The 18,822-nt window shown below is 45.6% G+C and overlaps 1 protein-coding gene across 1 annotated transcript; it reads left to right on the top strand.

Moving 5' to 3' along the window:
• Window positions 1-398: 398 nt before the first annotated feature.
• LOC106610330 (Rho guanine nucleotide exchange factor (GEF) 38) lies at window positions 399-18,728 on the top strand. The gene is made up of 15 exons (XM_045722888.1): window positions 399-760; window positions 7,148-7,338; window positions 7,710-7,827; window positions 8,133-8,280; window positions 8,401-8,418; window positions 8,943-9,142; window positions 9,501-9,637; window positions 9,914-10,018; window positions 10,779-10,901; window positions 12,183-12,380; window positions 12,665-12,844; window positions 13,099-13,233; window positions 13,931-14,132; window positions 16,000-16,319; window positions 17,916-18,728. Exons 1-15 carry the CDS (start codon window positions 523-525, stop codon window positions 18,096-18,098), a joined length of 2,496 nt encoding a protein of 831 aa, XP_045578844.1. The 5' UTR covers window positions 399-522; the 3' UTR covers window positions 18,099-18,728.
• The last annotated feature ends 94 nt before the right edge of the window (window positions 18,729-18,822 follow it).

Below are 18,822 nucleotides of genomic sequence, written 5' to 3'. Positions count from 1 at the left end.
CTATCTCTCTCTCTAGAGATGCAGGTGTTCCCGTGGACGTTGCATTGCACAGCAGTGGAGGGTGCAGGGCCATGAAGTACAGCAGTGGAGGGGGCATGACCACAGAGCTATCCTGTGACAGGTATGGCAGGCAGGGGCCTGGGAGGGGCCACAGAGCTCTCCTGTGACAGGTATGGCAGGGTAGTAGCCTGGGAGAGGGAGGGGCCACAGAGCTCTCCTCTGACAGGTACGGCAAGGCAGGTGCCTGGGAGAGGGAGGGGCCACAGAGCTCTCCTCTGACAGGTATGCCAGGCAGTAGCCTGGGAGAGGGAGGGGCCACAGAGCTCTCCTGTGACAGGTACGACAGGGCAGGTGCCTGGGAGAGGGAGGGGCCACAGTACCTGTGTGGCGTTGGCAGTAGTGCACTACAGTACACCTGTTGCACTTCTCAGGCTCTCTCTTCCTCCGTCCCTCTCTCCCTCTCTCTTTTTCCCTGGCTGGACAGAGAGCACGGGGGGAGAAGAAGAGGGCTTCTTGGTCGACATGGATCCCAACAAGGAGGCCAACAACGGCAGTGAGAAAGAGAAGGAAAAAGAGAAAGTGATCAAGAGGAGAATCAGGCCTAACTTCCTGCGCTACATGCACTTGGAGAGGAGGAAGACGGACACCATCGTGGTGGCCAACGATGACACCACTGCCGACATTAAAGGTGACATCAACCTTGGGACCCTGGTGCGGAGGAGTCAGTCGGACAAAACAGAGTACAGCGCCAAACTTAAAGGTAATTGGATCCCCTGAGGTCATAACTATGGCAACTAGGTTAGCTATAGCTCAGGTTTTAACATCTCATACCTTCCTGTTGACTTGAACGATAGTAAGTTCTGCTCCTAAGTGCTTTGTAAAAGAAAAGGTGACACTTTACTTGGATATTCCATCTGTAGATGGATACTCAACAAACTATCAGTAAGACGTCAACAGCATGTCTGTTGACTTTCAACAGGGAAGCATTTATAGATGTTCAGCAAATCAACCGTAGTGTCATAGATTCCAGAGGACCACGTGTTACTCGAGGGTGAAAGCCAGACAGACGAAGGGCACTGTAGCTATGGATGCTTCTGCTGAGCACCTGTTGTGTTGTTATGTGACTGAGGGAGCACCAAGCTATTCCCGCAGGGATGAGGTCACGTATGCAAACCGTGCTCCTACCGAGCCACACTAGCCTTACAGCACGGAGGAGGGGCTATACTGTAACTACAGGCCCAGTATTAAACCAGACAAGTCAACCTATTATGAGTGAAATACAACAGGGCTTCTATCACTGACCGAAGCATTTTATTATTAAACCAGTGTGTGGTCTCTGGGACTTTAAAGGGGAAGTGTGAACATCCGGATATATGGACACGTGTCAACACCAGTGTTACTACTGTGCTACTACAGCCTGAACAATGTCTAGGTGGCTATCACGGCATGGTCAAACTTGACTTTCTCTAAAGTCAAATTCTTCTACATTTATTATAAGATTGATTTTATTTTAACACAATCTGGGTTCAAAATTGAACTAAAGTATCATTACTGGTCGTCATAATGACTGACATAGCTTTTCCCAAAAAAGGCTATACAGATACACTCCTGACCTGCAAACCAATATTTCATTTCAGAATTGGTTCAAATTAGGTTAAGGTCAGGGTTAAGGTCTGTGTTATGGGTTAAGGTCAGGGTTAAGGTCAGGGTTTTGGGTTATGGGTTAAGGTCGGGTTAAGGTCAGGGTTATGGGTTAAGGTCAGGGTTATGGGTTAAGGTCAGGGTTAAGGTCAGGGTTATGGGTTAAGGTCAGGGTTAAGGTCAGGGTTCTTTTTCATTTGTCATTTTGCAGGTAAGCAGTGTCCTTTTAGCATCTCTCAATTTTCCCAGACAGTCAGTGTGTCTCATCAGCAAAAACTCACCTCACCTGTCCTTCCTCAACTGCATTACATCAGGTGTTGTCACGCTCTTGGAATGTAGACCTTCAGGCGCAGGTTGACGTTTATTGGGATGAATCTTGTCCTGGAGGCAGGGCTGCAAAATTGACTATATATTCAAAAAATTCTTGACATTTAAAAAAAAAGGTATTTTAAGGTTAGGGTTAATCATAACTTTAGCAGTGTGGTTAGGGCTAGGTTTAAAATACGATTTTATGACTTTGTGGCTGTGCCAGCTAGTGATTACCCTGCAGAGCTGCCTCCAGTACATGAGTCATCCTAATAAATGCCAACCAGCCAAGTCGTCACTGGCTGCCTTACAGAAAATAAGAGGTTAACTATGTAGAGATTCTTGTGCCACTAGTTTTGTAGGTTTCCTCAACAAGGGAACAATGGTCACCCAGACTCTTGCTAATGTCAATTAGGGGCATTAGTTTACACAATTAAACAATACTATCAATCTCCCATCTAACCAAGCAAAAGAGCCATTTAAACTCTTTTGTATTATAATGACGTGCTGAATAGGACACACTTAACCTATCAGCACACCTACTGTTGACCTGAAACACCGAGACATCCTATTCACTCTATAGTGGACTACCTTTGACCAGCGCCCATAGGGATCTGGTCAAAAGTAGTGAACAGAGTGTGTTGTAGGACACTCCTTGTCCTGTCAGCACATCCACTGTTTACCTGAAACACAGGCACTCGTTGCCTATCACCACTTTCTGTTTTCTTGACTTGTTCCCAAGGACCAGCGTCACAACTCAGTTCTCAAACAGCTGATTGTTTTCAGTAAACTGATCGTCACCGCCACCGCCCACTTTAAAGGGTTTCTCCATCACGCTAAACAAGCTGTCCTGAGTATAAGTGTACAGGTACATTGCAAATATTGACATAATGGTGGCGTCACCATCTACATGGGGAAGTGTGCGAGTTGTTCCTGAACACTGAGTTCTCGTCTATCATTCTGTCTGCTGTGAAACGGGTTGATCAAGCCTGGCCTCAAGGTCCATAGCAACCAGAAGTTATGGTCAGTCACAAAGCGTTACCACCCTGATATGATATTGCATCCTGGCTAGTGTCATACGGTAATTCACCTCCTCAGTTTATAGTGAGTTATTGAAAGCTGTGAACAGTCATCCACTACTAAGTATCTAAGTATTCATAAGACAAACTGGTCAATTGGTATGCATGACATGTGTGTGTATGTCTTTGTGTGTGTATGTGTGTGTTGTGTGTGTGTGTGTTGTGTTGTGTGTGCGTGCGTGCGTACTTGCGTGTGTGTGTGTGTGTGTGTGTGTGTGTGTGTGTGTGTGTGTGTGTGTGTGTGTGTGTGTGTGTGTGTGTGTGTGTGTGTGTGTGTGTGTGTGTGTGTGTGTGAATTGGCCTCAACAAGGGCCTTTTGTGTCTTGTTATTGCATCAGATAGTGTGTCCGTACTACGGGGGACAAAAAGCCCCTATCAACCTAGCTACTGTCCTCAGGCCCAGCTCTCACCTGTGGGCCATTAGGAGAGATGACTGGAGACAAGCACAACTCAGTGAGATATCCTATACAAACCCCAGCTAAACCCAAAGCCAGTGGTTTAATAACTGCTTCAGCTGTTAGCATTGGCCCTTTCGTCCTTCCTATGAGGCTCCACCTCTATTCCCCTAATGTACTTGAACTCAGTCCTTTCTTCAATGACATTCTCAATCCTATTGTATTCTGCAGGGGGGTGGCCGGGGGCGTCTAACGTGTCATTGTTCCTTGTGGCGATACGTGATCCGTCAGGGTCCTTGTGTTCCAAGGCCTTCCGTACGTTAGATCGCTTTCAATGGCCAAGCCTGGTAAAAAGGCTGGCGTGTCCTCTTTCATGGGAACTCCTGCGCCTGCAACCACACCAGCATAATACAGTAGCATAATGGTGGCCAATGGGACCACAAAGACCATTACATTATGGCTCTCTCAAACACTGACCCATGATATGACTATATTGTGATAGAAGTGCTTTTAATTTAACAACGTGCTGGTCCTCTTTTGTGGACCTGTTTTATTTCAATAACTCAGGTCTTACCCAGGCAGGGAGCTAGGCTAGAAGGTCTCAGGTCTTACCCAGGTAGGGAGCTAGGCTAGAAGGTCTCAGGTCTTACCCAGGTAGGGAGCTAGGCTAGAAGGTCTCAAGTCTTACCCAGGCAGGGAGCTAGGCTAGAAGGTCTCAGGTCTTACCCAAGCAGGGAGCTAGGCTAGAAGGTCTCAGGTCTTACCCAGGTAGGGAGCTAGGCTAGAAGGTCTCAGGTCTTACCCAGGCAGGGAGCTAGGCTAGAAGGTCTCAAGTCTTACCCAGGCAGGGAGCTAGGCTAGAAGGTCTCAGGTCTTACCCAGGTAGGGAGCTAGGCTAGAAGGTCTCAAGTCTTACCCAGGCAGGGAGCTAGGCTAGAAGGTCTCAGGTCTTACCCAGGCAGGGAGCTAGGCTAGAAGGTCTCAGGTCTTACCCAGGTAGGGACCTAGGCTAGAAGGTCTCAGGTCTTACCCAGGCAGGGAGCTAGGCTAGAAGGTCTCAGGTCTTACCTAGGTAGGGAGCTAGTTTAGAAGGTCTCAGGTATTACCCAGGTAGGGAGCTAGGCTAGAAGGTCTCAGGTCTTACCCAGGTAGGGAGCTAGGCTAGAAGATCTCAGGTCTTACCCAGGCAGGGAGCTAGGCTAGAAGGTCTCAGGTCTTACCCAGGTAGGGAGCTAGGCTAGAAGGTCTCAGGTCTTACCCAGGCAGGGAGCTAGGCTAGAAGGTCTCAAGTCTTACCCAGGGAGGGAGCTAGGCTAGAAGGTCTCAGGTCTTACCTAGGTAGGGAGCTAGGCTAGAAGGTCTCAAGTCTTTCCCAGGCAGGGAGCTAGGCTAGAAGGTCTCAGGTCTTACCCAGGCAGGGAGCTAGGCTAGAAGGTACTCAGCCCTGCCACTGAATCTGCACTTTCTTTTCACTTGCAGCAGAGTCTTGAATAGCCATCATACTGTATTTCAGACGTTATGTTGTAATGCGACACACGTTTCACTCACATTTATTTAGATGTTAACACTTTATTTTAATTAATTAACATGCTTCTCTTTTACGTGATGTCAAGTCATTTTAATTGCTACAACTATTTTTATTTTACATTTTTTTATTGAAACTTTATTTAATTAGGCAAGTCAATTAAGAACAAATTCTTATTTACAATGACGGCCTAGGAACAGTGGGTTAACTGCCTTGTTCAGGGGCAGAAAAACAGAGTTTTACCCTGTCAGCTCGGGGATTCAATCTAGCAAACTTTCGGTTACTGGCCCAACACTCTAACCACTAGGCTGCCTGTCGCCCCAAAATATAGCAATTGCCCACCATTCTTTTAGGGAGAATTATAAAGTATTATATTTTTTAGGAGGGGCCATTGAAACCTGATAGCCAGGAGGAGTGAAGGTGTCCATTTAGCTTTTTGCAGCTTTAGAGGGCGTGACATGGTATTTGTCTTTTCTCCTGCCCTTCCAAGGACATGACACCATCATATCCTCATTCCACCTCTCTGTGAAAAATGGTCAAATAGCTCTCCAATGTCAAAGCTTTTGAACGTTCCGTTTTAGTACTGCATGTATACAAGTGAATGCCAGGGGTGTGTTGACATGAATGCACTGGTAGGAGTGTGAGACTGAGAAGTGGGGAAGAGGTGAGAGGGATGTGTTGTGAGGGTGTGTAATGTGTACGCATATGCATGTATGAGGGTGGTGTGGTGTGTGAGTGTTTGTGCGTCAGATTTTTGTTGACTGTCTTGATGTGTGCTGGGGGTGGGGTTGGGTTGTGTAGTGGGATGGCGTGTGTGTGTGTGTGTGTGCGCGCGTGTGTGTGTGTCAGGTGCACCCCCCCAGCTGGAGCAGATGGAATGCCGGCACACGCTGTGGCATTACATCAGCGAGACAATTAGTTCAGTAACCTGACACAGCTCTCTCTTCCTCCTTCCACTCTGTCGCTTTCTCTCTCTCTCTCTCTCTCTCTCTTTCTTTCTCTCATCTCTCCTCTCTCTCTCTCTTTCCACCCACACTCTCTCTCTTTTCCTCTCTCTCTCCCCTCTTTTTCTCTTCCCTCTCTCTTTCCCTCCCTCTCAATCTCTCTCGCTCCCTCCCTCTCAATCTCTCTCTCTCTCTCTCCCTCCCTGCCTCTCTATCTCTCTCTCCCTCCCTCTCAATCTCTCTCTCTCCCTCCCTCTCTATCTCTCTCCTGGAGAGGGGGAAGTGGTGTGTTGAGGTCAATTAGGCAGCAGACGCGGAAAGGAAACATCTCCCTTCCCTGAACACACGCTTCACTCCCCTTCACACACACACACACACACACGCACACGCGCACGCGCACGCACACACACACACACACACACACACACACACACACACACACACACACACACACACACACACACACACACACACACACACACACACACACACACACGCACACTCACACGCACACACACACACACACACACACACACACACACACACACACACACACACACACACACACACACACACGCACACACACACACTCTCTCTCTCTCCTCGCCCGCCATGCAAAGCACTGCCAGCTAGGGACTGATTAGGGGGAGCAGGGCGATAAAAAAAGAGAGAAAAAAGAAAGGATGAAAAAAAGAGGAGAGGAACCTGACAGGCATGCTAATGGGGGCTGGTCGGCGTTCAGTCAAAACAATTAGATCAGCGTGAAACACTGGCAGAGGGTTGGGAGGGTTGAAGTCAGGCGATGGTGTTGGGAGAGATGGATGTTTTCTCATGCATTGCATACCGTGCCCATGTATGTAAATACAACTTCATGCAGGGGGCTCTTGTACATGTGTGCTCTCTCTTTCCTTTACCAGTGAATGCAGGAATAGATCGTTTGATACGGCCCCTTTTCAAACAGATCTCACATTTTAATTGATGTGTAGATATAGGATGTGTAGTTAACACGTTTATTGTCATATCTCACCATGTTATTGTGTTATGTCATATTTTGTACGTTATCTGTTCAGACAGAGACTATCCAATGGACACACATTGGTTGAATCAATGTTGTTTCCACGTCATTTCAATGAAATTACGTTGAAGCAACATAGACTAGACATTCAATTGACTTCTGTGCCCAGTGGGTATATTCTGCATAGAAGAAAACCTTGCCATCCACACACATCCTAAACTTATCCCCGTGCCTGTCTTAAGAGAAAATGGCACCCCTGTCCCCCCTGTCGTCAATCCTGGCCTCTCCGGCCCTCGACCCCGCGGAGGTCCGCCTGAGGAAGATGAGTCGCAGGTCAAAGGTCATCCAGGAGCTGGTGCAGACGGAGAGGGACTTCCTCACTGACCTGGAGCTCTGCATCAGAGAGGTGGTCAAGCCCCTCAGAGACAGACAGGTAACGAGGAAGTAGACAGATTACTCAGTGGGTGATATCATCTGCTTACAGAGATACAGAGAGTGGTTACCTTGTGTTAACTTGCTTGGTAGTGAATGTTGTATTGTTTGTTATTCAGGCAGAGTTGGTTTATGGAGTGATTTTCAAAAGATGATGCATGGTGTTTGAACTGCACACAGCCCACTTCTGACACCAGTGTAGCGAATATCAGGCGTGTGCTCTTCCCAAGCTAGCCACTGCCCCAATAGGGATATCTACACTTGGGGGAGATCATGCCAGGCTAACATAGGCTATAGGGTTGTTACAGAACTTTGAAGTATACATATGACTGGCTATGTGTCTAAAAGGTCTCTCTCTGTGTGTGTCTCCAGGTGGTGGACGTGGATCGTCTGTTTACTAACATGGAGACAGTGTGTGAGGTGTCGGCCGCGCTGCTCCACCGGCTGCAGGAGGCCACAGCTGAGCGAGACCCCGAGGCACTAGTCATAGGTAGGTGACCTCTGACCTCTGTTTAACCTCAGTCACCTGAGTCGTGTTCCTCAGGGAATCTTAGTGAATAAAATGGATTGAAACAGGGAGGGGACTACCTGGACTTACCTGGTCCAATAAGAAAGGCAAATTCTCGTTTTCAAAACGTAAAAAAAAAACGTTTTCCATTGAGTGACCTAATGAACATGACCCTTATTTTGACCATACTTCCATTATAATATGGCACATTTCTAAATAAGCCACTCAGGTTGACTGATTTAATACTGGTTAATTCAAATGTATCACGTTTTGTTTTCCCACCGTAGGGGAAGTGTTCATTCAGGCCAAAGCAGCGCTGGAGGACGTCTATAAAATCTACTGCTATCACCACGACGACGCTAACTCTTTACTCAAGTCCTATGAGAAAGAGGAAGGAATAAAGCAACATTTCATCACCTGTGTGTTATCACTGAAGTGAGTCGCTGCTTGATACTTCCCTCTCATTCATCAACTAAGCATTTCCTCCCAAAGAGGCATTTATACTGTTGGCCATAACTACTTTTATTAAACCAATGACTTTGTGTCTCGTTGCAGGCAGATATACGACCAAGAGTAAGTACACCAGATTTGTATCATCGTTCCTGTAAGAATATTTTGAATAATTTACACTATAATATCAAAATGTACCTCCTATCCATATTGATTTTCAGTGGTTTAAATGAGTATTAAGTATGACAATGTTATTACATGTATAATGTAATTGACAGACTAATTATGTTTAACTAACTGTATCATCCTGTGTTATTGTCAGTGTAATCCTGATAATAATATATGCCATTTAGTAGACGCTTTTATCCAAAGCCACTTAGTCATTGGATGCATACATTTAATGTATGGGTGGCCCCGGGAATCGAACTCACAGTCCTGACGTTGCACGTGCCATGCGCTGACATGTTAACTGTTCTAGCATGTGTTATTAACTGTGTAATAATGTGTAACCCAAACAAATCTGCTGGGATTTTATCAATTTTCCACTGGAATTTATGTTGAAAAACGGCTGAATTTTGCGGAAAGCTTTTTTTTGCTTCTAGTGTAGTGACATTATTCTTAACATCAAGCTGTGTGGTGGTCTTCAGGGGTAAACCCAACCTGCTGGACATGGGTTCTCTGCTCATCAAGCCGGTCCAGAGGGTCATGAAGTACCCTCTGCTGCTCGGGGAGCTGTGGCAGGCCACGCCCAGCGACCACCCTGACAACGGGCCCCTCCAGGAGGCCCTGACCGCCGCCAAGATCATCAATGTCAACATCAACGAGTTCAAGAGGAGGAAGGACATCGGTACAGCTCTAAATATGCTATAGTCTGAGATGGAGAAATGTGTGATGCAGATATCACCTACACACGCTCTAAATACACTGTCTGAGAAATGTGTAGAACTGACATAAATCATTGATACATTGAACATTTTATAGAACACAGAACATTGTAGTTAAGATTAGAAGCAATTAAAGTATTATACTGTATGGCAGTTATTACCATGCTATACATCCCATTACTAAATATCAGGGCCCCTTTAGTGCTTCAACCATAGAGATCCGATTAAGTTCTTTTTAACATTAGTATTGTAATTCCTAATTGTACAGTGTGGCTCCAACTTGGTCTTGTCCGTTACATATGATTCTCTGTCATACTGTAGTGATGAAGTACAAGAGGACCGAGGAGGATGGGGGGACACTCATGGGTAAATTGAACAAGTTCAGCATCCACTCTATCAGGAAGAAGTCTGACAGGCTCACAGGATACCTCAAGATCCTCACAGGTGTGGAGCCACAGGTAAATAACTCCCCGCTACACCTCTCCCACTCTACACTAAGTTCTAGAATATGAATGTGAGTAAATACACTTCATGTGTTAATGACATAACCACAACTTGGGGACATTTGTGTAAATTGCCTTCATTAAAAAGTAAATACTAGTCTAAGGAGCTGGAAAGGTCAATATTATCTGAACCACTGAGTAAACCAAGTGAGTGGTTAAATGGTAACTCCTTCCCCCTCTCTCTCTCTCTCTCGCTCTCTCTCTCTCTCTCTCTCCCTCCCTCTTCTCTAGGTGAGAGATGAGGTGTTCGACAAGGAGGAGAAGCTGTTCAGGAGTCTGGAGAAAGCAGTGAGACAACTAGTCAAGAACGTCCACTGTTACTTGATACACATACAGGTAATAATGTACCAGCCTTTGATTGATTGATGGATGGATGGTTTGATGGATGGATTGATGGGTTGATGGTTGATTGATGGATGATGGATGTATGGATGGATGGATGGATGGATGGATGGATTGATTGATTGATGGATGGATTGATGGATTGATGGATTGATGGATTGATGGATGGATGGATGGATGGATTGATTGATTGATTGATTGATTGATTGATTGATTGATGGATTGATGGATGGATGGATTGATGGATTGATGAATGGATGGATGATGGATTGATGGATGGATGGATGGATTGATGGATGGATGGATTGATGGATGGATGGATGGATGGATAGATGGATGGATGGATGGATGGATGGATGGATGGATGGATGGATGGATGATTGATGGATGGATGGTTGGATGGATTCATGGATTCATGGATAGAGGATGGATTGATTGATGGACTGATTGATGGATTGCTGGATTTATGGATTAATTGCTGGATGGATGGATGGATGGATTGATTGCTGGATGGATGGATGGATGGATTGATGGATGAATTGATGGTTAGATGGATTGATGGATGGTTTGATGGATGGTTTGATGGATTGATGGATGGTTTGATGGATGGACGGATGGATGGATTGAAAATGCCCTAATATTCAGAAGAAATAAGGTGGTGTAGACAATCTCAATGTTCCAGTGAATAATAATGACACACGGGAGTAATACCTATGGAAAGCAATAGTGACTGTGTCTTTTACACGTTGTGTAGGAGATGGAAGGTGTCGCGGTCCAGAATGCTGAGGACCTGGAGGAACTCATGAAGGATCCAGACAAAATAGACACAAACGGTACTCAGCACCTAAAGAACGGCAACAACCCATACAAGCACTTTGTAAGTTTGATTTGGATACCCTATTCTCACAGTAAATACAAACTATTTCCTGTTGAAGAGTGTGTTCTTTTTGACAACTTAACCATTTGTTCCTTTCTTCCGTCTTCCATCTCTCTCAGGCCACCGGCTCTTCTCCTCTCTTCTCTCTCCTGCTTGTCAGCCTGTCTATCCTTTCTTCCGTGGACGCTGTTCACTTGTGGGGCCTGCTTGCCCTAGCTGTGCCCTCCTGTGCTTACACGGCTCCCTCTCTCTCTCCACTCCTCCGTCAGAGTGAGTGAGTGATTTGTCAGTCAACCTTTCGGCTTCCACTCCCGCCTGGTGAAACATTTAATCTCTCCCTCTACCCCTCTAAAACGGCACTCTCCTCACACTCCTCTGTCTCTCTCTCCCGCTTAATGTCTCCCCCCCAGCCCCCCATCTCTCTCTTCTGCCGTCTGCCCTCCTTTCTGTGGGGATAGCTCTGTTGCTCATTCCGAGATAACGAGCCTTTTGAATAGAGTTCTTTGTGTTACTTGGTGCTCTCAGTGAAGGATGAGGAGCCACTCGAGGGCCCACAGAGACTTTAATGAGCGCTAATAGCTAACAGCGCTAATAGCTCAGTACAGCTAGCCTCTGAAACTGCAACGCACCTGCCCTCTGGGTGGAGAATAAGGGTGCTCTTTTGTGTCAACGAGTTTCATTATGATGCCTTTTGTTACTATTCGAAATAGGCACATCATTATTCGAATTGTGCAAGGCAAGATGTTTTCAGAGGAGATTATACAAACTAAAGTGCAGATGGCAGAACTATTTCCGACAAACCAATTTGTAGGCCATTTCGTGCCTCATTTGATTGATTCCCACAGCCACAATCATATATGAGACAAGGGCCTCTATTTTGTAATCTATGCAAAATAAATGCCCTACAGTATTTCGATTCCATGTATGTTTGTGTGATCTCACACCAAAAAAGCAGGTTGACGTTTATTGTCATGAATCTTGCCCTGGAGGCAGAACTGAACGATTTTTGCTAGATGGGTCAGCTGTAAAGTCAAAATTGGCTATAATGTAAAAATGTATGAAAAAAATAAATAGCTTTTTGGTCTTCAAGGCTAGGGTTAGGCATTAGGATTAGCAGTATAGTTAAGGTTAGGGTTAAGGTTATGTTTAAAATCAGATTTTATGACTTTGTGGCTGTGTCAGCTACTGACCACTCTGCAGAGCTGTCTCCAGGGCAAGATTCATGTAATGTATGGAAAACCACTCATTCTCCATCATTGCTTCCCTATATGACCCCTCCAGAAAGAGAGGATGGCACATCTGGTCCTGGCACCCCTCAACTCACTCCAAGGCATGTTCGCCGCCCCGCAGAAACTCATCCAGAAACGCTACGACAAACTATTGGACTACTGCAGCCGCCTGGAGCGCTCTCCCTCCTCCTCCTCCACATCTTCTGCCTCTTCTTCTTCCTCCTCTCCATCACCTGTATCCGAGGACCAGGTGAGTTCAACAAGGATTCCGTTTGCAGCGATCATGTTACCTAGCAACAATTTCCGTTAGAATGAACCTATTAGAATGAACAAATAGCTCATTTTGTAGGGATTATAGCATTTTAGCTATTGAGAGATTAGTTTATTGGTCTTTCAGCATTATAACAGTTCTCATTAAAAACGGAATTATTTTAGCTGTTACAATAAAAAAATCACAAATGTTAAATAAATATGACAATTTCAGAATGCTCTAAAGGTCTTTGCTAAAATGTTTAAATCGGTTTGTTTCTACAGGGCCAGGTTGCGGCGCGGCGGGACTACGCAGCCCTCAATGCTCAGCTGGTGGAGGAGCTGCAGAGATTCAACATGGCCGCCCATACTATCTTATCCAACTGTGTCCTCTGCCTGGTGACCCTGCTCAAAGGCCTGATGGACACGGCCTGCCACCACGCACCCTCCATACAGCAGCTACCGGTGAGGACGGAAGGGGGGAGTAAGGGAGATTGAGGGAGGGACGGAGGGAGTGGGACAGCAGAGGTGTATTTGGCGATAGGTGGTTTATGTGGAGTTTTGTGTGGTGAAGTAGAGGGGCGACTTTAATTGAACAGTAATATATTTTGTAGTATGAAAGGGAAAGGATTTGTGGTGGACACAGTGTGTTGTGAGTTGATGCAAAATACCACACATTGAAGTATGATAAAGTATGATTAAATGTTTTATTTGTCCAGGCTCCTTTGTCCAACATCAGTGAAGTCCAAAGCAGCATCATGGAAGAGCTCAACAACCTGACTGTCGTCAAGGACAACACACAGACTCTAATAGAACGCAAAGTCAGCTTCGAGAAAACAAAGAAATTTTTAGCTGTAAGTTTGGGAAGAAAACATGGTTGAAAGCTGGAAGGACTTGCCTCAATGTATCCCCCATTATTACTACAGTATGTGATAAGCTACGGTAATTAAAGGCTAGCCTGGTCCCAGATCTGTTTGTGCTGTATAGCTGTTGTCATGCCAATGACAATAGGAGTTGGTAAGACAGCACAAACCCATCTTGGAGCATCCTCACTGAGCCAGCTATCTGTAGTAATGCCTGTAGGCTCTAGGTAAAAGCAGCATTACCCCACAGCCTCACCACCTATTCCAGGATTGGCTCCATTATTTGTTTAATTGAACCAATTAAAAGTCAATTAAAGAACAATGTTGGAGAAGTTATCGGAGCCACCAGACTCTGCCGAGCTCTCTGGGTTGGGATTAAATAGAGCGCTTGGCAACCCCAGAGCTACTCCAGTTATTACTCCCCCAAGACAAACTGTGTGTTTGTGTGTACGAGAGAGAGAGTCTGTGAACTTCCACACGTGTGTGTGTGCGTACGCTTACATGTGCTTGTATCTGAACAGCGCAAGACTCCTTTGGATCGGTTTCGAACAACCTTCCCCTCCTGAGACCCATCCCCACCCACCCCCACCAACCCAAGGGGGCTCGTTAGCGATCATTCCCCCACTCCCACATTGGGACACTGATGACTCGGCTCATATCACCCTAACTCCCTTCTCCCCCTCCACAGGTCCCAGAGATCCAGCGTCAGACAGAGGGCAACAGGGCCAGGCTGCTGGACGAGTATCCAGCTGACAGGCTGTACCAGCTGAAGAGGAACTGTAACGGGTGTCAGGAGCAGGATGTCAGCCTGCTGGAGGGGGAGCTGGTGGGCCTGCTGGAGGACACAGACCCCCTGGGGAGCCGGGGCCGCTGGCTGGTTGACACTGGCAGTAAGTTTATTGTCATAGGTTGGATTATGTGATGTGATGCTGGTGGATCATCCTGTCTCATGTTGCTACAGTGGCTTAGTTATTGGATGTGTGCCATTTTTATTAGGGCCGGACGATACCAGTATGGTGATACTCGTTACTATTGTGGCAAGGAAACAAAACACAAAGCGGATGGAACTTCTTTAGAAAACAGCCCTAATGTTGGAAACAAACATTATGTTGTCATCCAGTCACATGTATTTATTTGACATATAGCGGGTTTTTAAAAGGACCAAAGAGTTTGATGCGCTAAGTGTTTTCATTTTTGCCACGGAACAAATATATTACAGGTGTCGTCACAGCCCTAATGTTTGTTCTGTATGAGAAAATTGTAATTGCACTTTTATCTAAACTAGCGGTGATAGACCTCCCAAATAGAGGATGTTTCATTCACTACTTCAACCGTTAAGGTCTGTGTAATGTAGACATAATGCTCTCAGTTTATGTCCGTTGTACAGGTGTGTCTTTTGCATTATGGGTACTGTAGTACATCATCCTACAGATCTGATCTACATGACCTAACTCTAGACAAACATCCCCCCTCACTACTGTGGAACTAAACTCCTTGCTCTTCTGTCCTGTGGCGTGTTTTGTCGATAGATACACATCTCACTTCCTGATTACTAACCTACCACAGCTGACAAGTCAGCTAGCCTGCTGGGGAAATTCCCAGAGGCCCCTGACTGTGCTGTCACGGTGATACTTGGAACAAACTAACCTCACCGACTCTCTCTGTCTCTCTCTCTCTCTAGAGAGTTGCTGCCTCACAACAAGGCCAACTCAAAGAGTTTGTTACCATGTATTTTCCGCACCGCACGTCATCTAGCACTGAGCGCCTGCCAGTTGTTTGCGGCGAGCCGCCTTTCGCTATAAGCAGAGTTACTTAGAGTACAAAGCCTCTCCCTGGGGGCATTGAGAAACACAGGCTGAGGAGGAGAAAGGAGAAGCCTGCCGCGCTTCTCTGTACTCCAGAATAACAAGGCTCAAATCAGCCAAGTTTTTGCAAGGAGTTGTAGAAAGGTTTGTGTGTGTGTGTGTGTGTGTGTGTGTGTGTGTGTGTGTGTGTGTGTGTGTGTGTGTGTGTGTGTGTGTGTGTGTGTGTGTGTGTGTGTGTGTGTGTGTGTGTGTGTGTGTGTGTGTGTGTGTGTGTGTGTGTGTTGTTTCTCGGTACCGACTGCATGCTGAAACTACTTCACAGATTTGTTTCATCCACTGGGACTACTAGTCTTCATAAGAAGCTGTTTATTATATGGTCGATATTAATGCTACCAATGCAGTAAACAAAACTACTATTTCCCATTGCAACAATACGCCCGGTTTAAGGAAACCCTTGTTTTATAGGCAGTTTATAGACTGCGCAATCACACAATTCTTTCTTTCATCCTTCATTCGTTGACAAGGACACCGATCTCCCTGTGACTTACCCACAGTGCATCCTGTCTCACAAAGAACCCTATTCACATGCAGCCCAACCACCTGTGCATTTGTTGAGCCTCCCTGCACCTAGCTCTCTCACAGAATAATTCTTTCCCTTATCTTTAACTCTGCATTGTTGACCCGTAAGTAAGCATTTCACTGTTGGTCTACGCCTGTTGTCTACGAAGCATGTGACAAATAACATTTGATTTGAATAGCAGCCTATAGTCTTTTCTTTCAAATACTTTATGTGAATCAATGGAATAGTTCCTAAAGTGAAAACCCTGCCCATCTGGCACTCCAGGCAGGCTCAAGCCCACATTCATCACCGCACCTGGAAGGTTTCAAGTACTATTTGAACCCAGATATGTCAGACAGACACAAACATCCCTCTGTTCTCCTTCTCCCCCAGGTACCCAGGGCTACGTGTACTCATCCTTCCTGAAGCAGTACAACCCCAACAGGGATCAGGGTCGACCAGGTCAGGGTACGGGGATCACAGATCCCCAGCAGCCCATCGTGGTGCTGGACGAGGACTTTGACAACCTCAGCCTGTTTGTGTCGGGCAGCGGGAGAAACAACAGCATACGGAGCCGGAGCAGCATACCTAACTTCAGCCTCTACAACACCTCCAGTACCTCGCTTGACAGATGCTCCACCCCGTCCAGCCTACAGGGCGACACAGAGCCAGACATCCGCCAGGATGTGGACACAGAGCCAGACAACCAGCAGGTGGGGTAACACTAGGTTAAAGAAGGGTCGTTCTGAACCCTTATGGACCCTACTCTTTATACAGGCTCTGGTCAAAAGTGGTGCACTATGTAGCATAATATATCTTTATACAATGGGTGGTTCTAATTCTGAATGCTGATTGGTTAAATCTGCATTCCAGCCAGTGTCTATTTCACTGGCTGGAATCTATGAAATCTATTACAACCGGCTAAATCTATGACGTTAGAATACCTATTTACTCTGTTCCATCTGACTGAGCAATCCACTGTGTCATCAGCCCAGCCAGGCAACATATAAACTTCTGTAATATGTGTCTACGTAACAGGTGCATATCGAAATGGAAGGACCGATCCTGGTTCAGTTGTCAGGGCTCAGAGTAAACAGAGGGCTTAGGTGTGCCTTTCAGTCGGCTTTACATAGTTGACATAACAATCTCAATAGAATGAACGGCAAACTCCATTCGCTGAACAACACCTCAAAATGTACTATTTGTTATACAGGCTACATTGTAATTTACAAACAATAAAGATTACACTGAAAGCAAAGCACAGGAAATACATAGATCACAAGCTAATATAACAATCTACAAAAAGGAATTAACTAAGCAAGCAATGTATCTTTACTAGCTTATAGAGATGCCTGTAAAGGCCTCCTCGGAGCCGTGGTATGACCGCCGTGGTATGACAGAGTCGTGGTATGAAATATGAGGGTGGTTATTGCATGGAGCAGTAAAAAGTTAAGTGTGCTGGTTTTATAGTGCAGATGATTTGAAAACCCACTCTGTTAGGCCTGGTGGAAGCCTTGGGGCGGTGTGTGTTTATGCCTGTTAGGTCTGGCTCTGATAGGTTTAGGGTCACACTTCCATCTCGTATAGAGATTATATGGAGTGAATAACATTTATACGACACCAGCGCTGTCACTCAACATTAGTCCCTTTAGCAGCCGCTGGGCAGGCTCTGTTCTTACTATGTCTTGGTTTACTGCGACCTGAGAGGACGCTTTTGACCTCCATCGGAATATGAGGCGGTTAATATAGATTGTAAATGGATATTGGTGATGGTGGGTTTGGGTTGGGGACTACAGTTGTGATGGGGTCTGTATCTTCTTTCGTATGGACTAACAGTGACACCGACTGGTGAATTAAGGAAATACCACACTGAATTCAGTAGACCGTACAGCAAATTTTGCCAATGGAATACGCTGTGCTATCGCAATTAACCAATACCTTGACACGTTTTGGATTTAAGTTTCATCAGATTGTATTTCAAATTTATTTAGTAAATAACTGTATGTTGGGGCACTTGACCAATTAGTTTGGGGTCAGATTCTGAGGAACATGAACCTAACATTTTCTCCACTACATCACACAGGCTGGTGGCACCTTGATTGGGGAGAACCGGCTCATTCTAATGACTGGAGCGGAATTAGTGGAATGTTAACAAATAAATGAAACACATGGTTTCCAGGCGTTTGATTCCATTCCATTTGCTCTGTTCCAGATGTTATTATGAGCCGTTCTACCCTCATCAGCCTCCTGTGTACTGTATGCATGGTACTATAACTGCTCTATGGTGAATGTTCTGTCTGTTTCTCCAGTTCTATGCGGTGTACGGGTTCCAGGCACGCTGTGACCAGGAGCTGACCATGCAGGAGAACCAGCATGTGAGGATCCTCAAGTTCAGCGACCTGGGAGGCAACAAGGACTGGTGGTTGGCCGAGGCCAACGGACAGAAGGGCTACGTCCCAGCCAACTACCTCGGCAAAATGTCATACGCATAAAGGAATAGATTGGGTTTAAGAAGGCCCAATCCCAAATGGACTCCTAGCCCCTACGGGCAGGTTTCCCAGACACAGATTAAGCCTAGTCTTGGACTAAAATGCAATTATAATAGAGACTCCCAAGGACTAGGCCAAATCTATGTTCAGGAAACCGGCCCTATGGCCTTGTGGATATTTGAGAACATGTCATAGTTGTACGGTAGCATCATGGTGAAAATTCCAACTAGCATATCAGGACAAGGTAGATTTATTACCATATCCTCTCAAATCTCCAGACGTAGGGTCGATTTGGGATAGGGTTTTACTGTAATCTGTCTGTCTATATAAAAAAAAGAATGACCAGAAAATGTAATTATCAAAAGATCATGACTGTTAAGATTATTGCATATATGCATTTTGCACTAAGAATGAAGCTATCATTGTGCTGAGCACTTAGTATTGCCACCTGCAGTATTGATGAATTTATATTGTGAATGTGTATTGTCCCAATGAAAATAATGATTTATTCTAATATATGTCAAGCAAATGTATATTGAAAGAGATAATGCATTTTAGAGTTATACAGTTCCTCCATGTAATGTGTATATTTTAGATCCCTCATCAGTGATGAATAAAGAGTCTTTATCAGTGGTGCGCGGTCCTGTTACATTAACGGCTTGTTCATTTGATGACTGCTTGCTGATGATCTCATGTCCTTTTCAGACTTTTGAGATTTATCCTCACA

This window comes from Salmo salar, chromosome ssa08 (assembly GCF_905237065.1).
Source record: "Salmo salar chromosome ssa08, Ssal_v3.1, whole genome shotgun sequence".
NCBI classification, from domain to species: domain Eukaryota; kingdom Metazoa; phylum Chordata; class Actinopteri; order Salmoniformes; family Salmonidae; genus Salmo; species Salmo salar.
This window is presented reverse-complemented; position numbering and strand designations above follow the sequence as displayed.